At 70.0% G+C, this 6,904-nt stretch overlaps 2 protein-coding genes across 2 annotated transcripts in view; both read right to left on the bottom strand.

Annotated features, from left to right (window-relative positions):
- Positions 1-181: 181 nt before the first annotated feature.
- On the bottom strand, positions 182-3,870 carry MPND (MPN domain containing). Its single transcript, XM_057386766.1, has 13 exons — positions 3,810-3,870; positions 2,967-3,061; positions 2,505-2,738; positions 2,265-2,427; positions 2,110-2,194; positions 1,933-2,029; positions 1,740-1,812; positions 1,593-1,669; positions 1,347-1,515; positions 1,196-1,266; positions 993-1,082; positions 775-867; positions 182-694 (listed from the first exon to the last, which is right to left on the bottom strand). Exons 1-13 carry the CDS (start codon positions 3,814-3,816, stop codon positions 608-610), a joined length of 1,341 nt encoding a protein of 446 aa, XP_057242749.1. The 5' UTR covers positions 3,817-3,870; the 3' UTR covers positions 182-607.
- Positions 3,871-5,356: 1,486 nt separating this feature from the next.
- The window catches only part of FSD1 (fibronectin type III and SPRY domain containing 1), a 6,851-nt gene continuing 5,303 nt past the window's right edge, over positions 5,357-6,904 (bottom strand). Inside the window, exons 10-12 of the mRNA XM_057386757.1 lie at positions 6,670-6,904; positions 5,846-5,934; positions 5,357-5,702 (exon numbers count right to left, since the gene is read on the bottom strand). The exon at positions 6,670-6,904 is cut by the window's right edge and continues 12 nt beyond it. Of these exons, the coding sequence (XP_057242740.1) occupies positions 5,598-5,702; positions 5,846-5,934; positions 6,670-6,904 (429 nt within the window). The 3' untranslated portion in view covers positions 5,357-5,597. The remainder of the gene's footprint in view (positions 5,703-5,845; positions 5,935-6,669) is intronic.

Genomic DNA, 6,904 nt, shown 5'->3' with positions numbered 1-6,904 from the left:
TAGGGGGAAAAAAAAAAATGACCCGCAATTCTTGACTTGTATCTCTGAATGAAAGTATTAAATGTTTTCTTCTTTCTAACGGGCGTGTGGTGGGATCGGGGAACGGTGGGGGATGGATGAGAGGTCACGGGCAGGGACACGGGGACATAGGGACACCTGTCACTGTCGCAGGCTGCTCCAAGCTCTGTCCACCCTGGCCTTGGGCACTGCCAGGGATCCAAGGTCAGCCACAGCTGCTCTGGGCACCCAAATTCACACCCTCCCAGGGAGGAATTCCACCCCCATTCCATCAGGCTGAGCTCTGGGTGTCCCCAAGCCGGGATGTCCCGGGGTGTCACCGATCCAGGTGTCCCCAGCCCTGGGTGTCCCCAGCCATCGCAGCCACACTCGGCCGCCTCTCAGGAACTGCTCTTTTAATCAAACTACCGCTTCCACAAACCGCTGCCCCGGAGAGAGCGCCCCAGCTGCCAGCGCGGGGCACGGCCGGGCACGGCGCCCTCGGGAGCTCCGGGAGCTGCCCCGGGCCGGCTCCGAGTGAGCCCCGGGGCTGCCGAGCCCCGCCCGGGCTGCGGGAGGCACCTGGTCCGATGGAGGGAGCCGCCGGCCCTCACCCGCTCAGCTTGAGGAGGCTGAAGATCTGCTCCAGGACGTGAGTGAAGCTCTGGTCCTTGGGGGTGCGGGAGGCCAGGGAGCCCTGCGATGAGTGGGGAGCACCCCAGTTAATCCCAGCACGGGCAAATGGGGGCCAGCCCCTCCCCAGCCAGCCCTGCCCACCTTCAGCTTGTCCAGGTAGGTCTGATCCTGACTCCACARCTCCTGGAACTTCACCAGGTCGGGGGCGCCCCTATAGAACTCCACCAGCAGCGTCTGGGGGGCACAGAGGGGCTGCAGAGCCTGGGGGAGCCCCCAGGCCGGGCAAGGGGACCCCAAGGGACCCCGAGGGGCTGGGGAAGGGACTCGGGGGGGTTTCAGGGCCCCCACCCCACACCCACCATCTCCTGCACCACGTCGTTGGTCAGGAAGCCGTCCTGGATGTAGGTGACCTCCACGTCCATGGGGATGCCGTAATCGTTGGGCCGTTGCTGGAGGATGGGRCAGCCGGGGAGGGGTCACTCAGGACCTGACCCCACCCTTGGGGACACCTGAGGGTGCTGGCTGGGGGGGACCCCACCCCAAATCCTCCTCCCCCGCTCACCTCCGGCGGCGGCATCACCCAGAAGGGCGCGATTTTGGACTCCACGCCGGGGTTGCCGGGGTAGAAGGGCCCTGTGGGGACAGAGCGGGGTGGCACAGGGGGGTGACAGCAGCCCCGGCCCCCCGGGACCCCCGGGACCCCCGGCACGCACCGCAGATGAGCCCCAGGCAGGGCTGGAAGCCGTTGCCGCTGCCCTGCAGTTTGAGCTGATAATCCATCTGCGCGTCGATGTCGTGCAGGGACGGCAGCGCCGGCCCGAACGGGTGGCTGTGGTACCACCCCACCAGCGACAGCCCCCGCAGGAACAGGCTCTGGCAGATCTGGAGGGGGACACAAACCGTGGGTCTGAGCCCCCCGGAGCCCCCCGCCCGCTCCCGGGGCCGGGTCACCTCCTCACCTCCTCCTCCACGGCACCCGCGGCTTCGGCATCGCCCAGGCGGGTCCGGCACGGGAATGCTCGGAGCACCGTCAGCACTGCGGGGACACCGGGTGACACCCCCAGCCCGCGGCACGGCCACCCCCCGCCCCCAAAAACCCCACCTACGCTGAGTGTTGGTGTCCCAGCGTCCCCCCAGGTACCCCACCACTTCGCTCCGCGTCAGGTGGCTGTGGAAATCCTAAAGGRAAAGGTCCAAACCCACGGTTTAGCCCCAAAAGGATGAGCCGAGGGACACCCCAGTGTCACTGCAGTGTCCCCAGCGCCACCAGCGATGTCCCAGCCTGGGGAGGGGACGCACCAGGAGCAGCAGGACGTTGCTGGAGATGGCCACGTTGAAGGGCTGGAATTTGTTGATGGCAGCAAAGGACGTCACCTCCACCAGGGTCTGGGGGTTCCTGGAACAGCCACAGCCCCACTGCCACCGCTGTCCCCACTGTCCCCGCTGTCCCCGCGGGGTCCCCGTGGTGTCCCCTACCTGGCCGAGTCGCGGGTCCCCAGGGTGCAGTAGCGCACAGGAACCCGCGGTTTGATCTCCAGCCTTTTCCCCGCGGCGCCGCCGTCTGCCGAGGACAAGGTCCGGTCACCGCGGCCGGGCTGCCCGCGACCCCCGCCACCCCCGCGCCAGCTCACCCGTCCCCGCCGGCTCCACCACGCCTTTGCCTTGCTGCTTCTTGCTCCTCTCCTCCGGTTTTTTAGGAGCCGCCGGCTCCGGCACCGCCACCCGACCCTCCCTGGCCGCCTCCTCCTCCTCCTCCTCGGGCAGCTCCTCCTCCTCGCCCTCGCTGGCCAAGCTCTGCGGGCACACGGGGCTGGCACCCGGAGCTGTCCGCTCGCCCGGGGGGTGCCGGGGGGTGGTCACCGCGGTCCCACCTCCTCGGGGGGCGGTGGCACGTTGGGCTGGTGCTTTCGCAGCCACGCGGCTTTGTACTGGTCCAGCTTCTGGCCCTTGTAGCGCACGGAGGCCCAGCCGCAGCCCGACTTCTTGGCGGGGTTCACCAGGCGCTTGCAGTGCGTGGCCCAGGCACTGGGCGAGTTGAACACTTGCCCCGTCTCCTGCCACGTGATGGTCCCGTCCGAGCCCAGGTCGCCCACGAACTTCTTGCCCTGATGGGGGTGATGGCAGCAGCGTCGTCCCCTCGCCGTGGCCGTGACTGTCCCCGTCCCCGCCGCGCTGGCCCCGGGCCGTGTCCCCAGGCTCACCAGGTAGTAGATGGACAGGACGCCCCTGCCCGGCTCCAGGAGCCCGTCCCGGAGCAGGACCCGCAGGGTGATTCCTCTGCGGGTGAGAACGGCGCCCCGAGCCCCGCCCGCCGCCTTCGCCCCGCTCCCGACCTCCGGCTCGGCCTCCGCCTCGTCCAGCCCCGGCTCCAGCTCGTCCTCGTCCTCCTCCAGGCACTCGTCCCCGCCGGGGGAGGCGGCCGCCAGCGCTGCGGGGACGGTGGGGACACGGTGTGGTGGCAGCCTGGATGTCACCCCGGAGCACCCTTGGGTGTCCCCTGGGGTGTGCGCCGGGCAGGGATGGGCAGGGACAGGGGACAGGAAGATGTGGGCATGGGGACACAAGGACGGAGGGGACACGAGGACATGGAGGGGGGGACATGGGGTCAGGAGGGTTCGGGGATGGGACAGGGGGGACACGGCCGAGGAGGGTGACAATAAAGGACTGAGGACACGGGGACACGGGTGGGGGACACAGGAACGAGCTGAGGGGCACGGGGACACGGGGACATGGGCAGGAGACACGGGGACACGGGTGGGGGACACGGGGACACAGGCGGGGGCACGGGGCAGAGTCTCCCCTGGCCCAGCGGGTCCCCGAGCCCGGTCCGGAGGGCTGCGGGGGGGCCGGGAGGTGACACAAGACAGGTCCCCGGTGGGAGGGGTGGCCCCGCCCCGCCCCTGTCCCGGGCTGTCCCCACCGAGGTCCCGCGGGCTCGGGCAGGTGCATGCGCGTGCCCGGGGTGTGACCGGTGCGCGTCCCCGGCCGGGGCGCGTGTCCGTGCGCGCGTGTCCGGCTCCCGGAGCGCGTCCGGTGCGTGCCCGGTACCGGGTGCCCGGTGCGTGCCCGGCGTGCGCGTGCCCGATTCCCATTTCCCGGTTCTCATTTCCCGGTTCCCGTTTCCCGGTCCCCATTTCCCGGTTCCCGGCGCCCGCCGCGCCCCCGCCCCCCGGTACCTGCCATGCTCCGCTCCCGCCGCTCCCGCCGCTCCCGCCTCCCCCCGGTGCGCGCGGCGGCGGCGGCGGCGACACGTGATGGGGCGGCCCCGAGCGCCCCGCCCCGCCCGGGGGGTGCGGGGACACCGGCACCGGGAGCGGGGACACCGGCACCGGGAGCGGGGACACGGGCACCGGGAGCGGGGACAGCCCCGCCCGGGGGGTGCGGGGACACCGGCACCGGGAGCGGGGACACCGGCACCGGGAGCGGGGACACCGGCACCGGGAGCGGGGACAGCCCCGCCCGGGGGGAAAGGGGACACCGGCACCGGGAGCGGGGACACAAGCACCGGGGGGACAGGGGACACCGGCACCGGGAGCGGGGACAGCCCCGCCCGGGGGAAAAGGGGACACCGGCACCGGGAGCGGGGACACCGGCACCGGGAGCGGGGACAGCCCCGCACCGGGGGGACAGGGGACACCGGCACCGGGAGCGGGGACAGCCCCGTACCTGGGGGGAAGGGGACACCGGGGCTCACGGAACCCCCTGAGCCGGTCGGGATCCCCGCCCGCCGCCCTTCGCACCGGCCCCGGGAACAGCGGGAGCCCCGCACCTGCCCCGGCGGGAGGGGGGTAACGGGGGCTCAGCCCCGCACCGGGGACCCCCGGCCGGGCCGGGACACGACACCTGCCCGCCGCCCTTGGCTCCGGTCCGGGCGGGGCCGTGCCGGGAACTGCGGCGGGCGGAGATGGAGCRGCCGGTGGGACCGGGCCCGGGCCCGGCGCTGCTACCGGAGCTTCGGGATCCGGTGGGTGGCAGGGCCGGGACCGACACCGGCACTCCCGGGACTGATACCGGCACCGGGGACCGACACCGGCACCCCCGAGACTGACACCGGCACCCCCGAGACCGACACCGGCACCGCCGGGACCGACACGTGGAATTCCCCGGGACTGAACGCCGGGTAGCCAGGACCGATTCCCGGGACCCCTCCCGGCATGCTCGGGCACTGTTCCGCCCCGGGACCGACTCCCCGTGTCCCCTCCACCGCCCGAGGCCAGCGGGTGCGTTCCCCCGGTTCCCGGTGCCGTTTCCCGTTCCCGGTACCGTTTCCCTGTTCCCGGTTCCCGGTGCTGTTTCCCGTCCCTCCCCGCGGGTGGCTCCCCCAGGGTGGGACCCCCGTGTCCCCACCCCACAAACCCCCCCGGGTGGCACCCCCGAGGTTGGGACCGTCCGGTGCCACCGGCGGTGCCAGGGCTGGGAGGTGGCAGTGCCACCCCGGCTGAGGGCTGGGRGCATCCCAGGGAAACTGAGGCACGATGTGCTCGTGTCCCTGCGCCGGGGATCCCACCCTTGGGTGCCCCCAGCCCCTGGGCGAGGTGGGGGTCTCATCCTCAGGATGAGGGGACAGAAGTGACAATGAAGGTGAGGGGCACCCACAGCRGGTGGCAAAGCCACCACCCCCGSTGTCCCCTGGGTGCTGGGGTGACAATGGGCAGGGAGGAACCCCTCAAATTCGGGGAGCATCACAAATAAACGACCCCACACCCGCTCCTGGCACCGTGGGGGGGTCACAGTGACCCCAAACCCCCCCGTGCCCCATCCATGCCCACGTCACAGCAGATCCCAATTTATTGTCCAGGCCAGGAGCAGCTCTGGGTGCTGGGGGCGCGAGCCCCGTGAGGCGGGGGGCACAGAGTGGGGGGCCGTGGGTGGCCCCGGGGGTGACAGAGCCCTGTGGGGGTCACGGGGGGCACCCGGGGGGCACCGGGGGGGCACCGGGGGTACATTCAGTGCCCAGCCCGGGCTCAGGGCAGGCTGGAGCTGCTGGCGGTGCTGTTGCGCTTCTGGAGGCAGCGCACGGCGCTGGGCACCTGCAGACCCGACGTCACCTGGAAGCTGCCACACCACACCTGGGGACACGGGGACAGGGTCAGGGGGTGAACACAGCCCTGGCACCCCCGAGCCCCCAGCCTGGCACCCCCGAGCCCCCAGCCTGGCACCCCCGAGCCCCCAGCCCTGGCACCCCCGAGCCCCCAGCCTGGCACCCCCTTACCATGAAGGCCGGCAGCACCGGCTGCGAGAACTTGGCCTTGAAGGTGTGGAGCAGCTGCTTGGTCCGGGCGTTGTAGAAGGACAGGAAACCTGGGGAGGGGGCATGGGTGGGCAGAGTGTGGGCACGGGGTGGGCCAAGGTGGGCACAGCCTGGAAACGGGGTCCAGGCGGGGACAGCAGGGGTGTCCATGCCCATGGTGGACATGTGGGTGTCCGTACTGGAGTGTGGACACGGGGCTGGCAGTGGCCATGGTGCCCATAGAAGTGGTGATGCCCATGGAGGTGACAATGCCCATGGTGGTGACAATGCCCACAAAGGCGTCCATGAAGGTGACAATGCCCATGGAGGTGGCACTGCCCACAGTGGTGTCCATGAAGGTGACAATGCCCATGGAGGTGGCACTGCCTATGATGCTGGCAATGCCTATGGAAGTGACAATTGCAATGGAAGTGACAATGCCCATGGAAATGACAATGCCCACACTGGTGTCCATGGAAGTGGCAATGCCCACAGTGGTGGCACTGCCCATGGAGGTGACAATGCCCATTGTGGCGACAGTGCCCACTGTGATGACAATGCCACGGCAGTGACAATACCCACTGGGATGACAATACCCACAAAGGTGACAGTGCCCACTGCAGTGACAATGCCCACTGCAATGATAATGCCATGGTGGTGACAATGCCCACACTGGTGCCCACAAAGGTGACAATACCCATGACAGTGACACTGCCCACCACGGTGCCCACACAGGTGACAATGCCATAACAGTGCCAATGCCCACCACAGTGCCCACACCCCAGCCCAGCCCAGCGGTGCCGCACCTTCGTGGAAGTTGCAGTGGACGCCGATGCAGTCGGGCACGGGCACGTCGAGCGCCTTGGCCTTGTTGTTGTGCTTGGCACTAAAGCTGACCTGCAGCCAGTTGTTGAGGTGCAGGCACCAGGACGCCGAGGTCTTGCCCAGCTGGTCGAACTTGCCCAGGCTGCGGTAGGCGACCCCCACGCCGAAGGCTTTGCTGTCGCGGTCGTACCGAACCTCCCAATAGTGCTCGTCACC

This window comes from Malurus melanocephalus, unplaced genomic scaffold (genome assembly GCF_030028575.1).
Source record: "Malurus melanocephalus ecotype Western Australia unplaced genomic scaffold, MMel_1.1 scaffold_1046, whole genome shotgun sequence".
Lineage (NCBI taxonomy): Eukaryota > Metazoa > Chordata > Aves > Passeriformes > Maluridae > Malurus > Malurus melanocephalus.
This window is presented reverse-complemented; position numbering and strand designations above follow the sequence as displayed.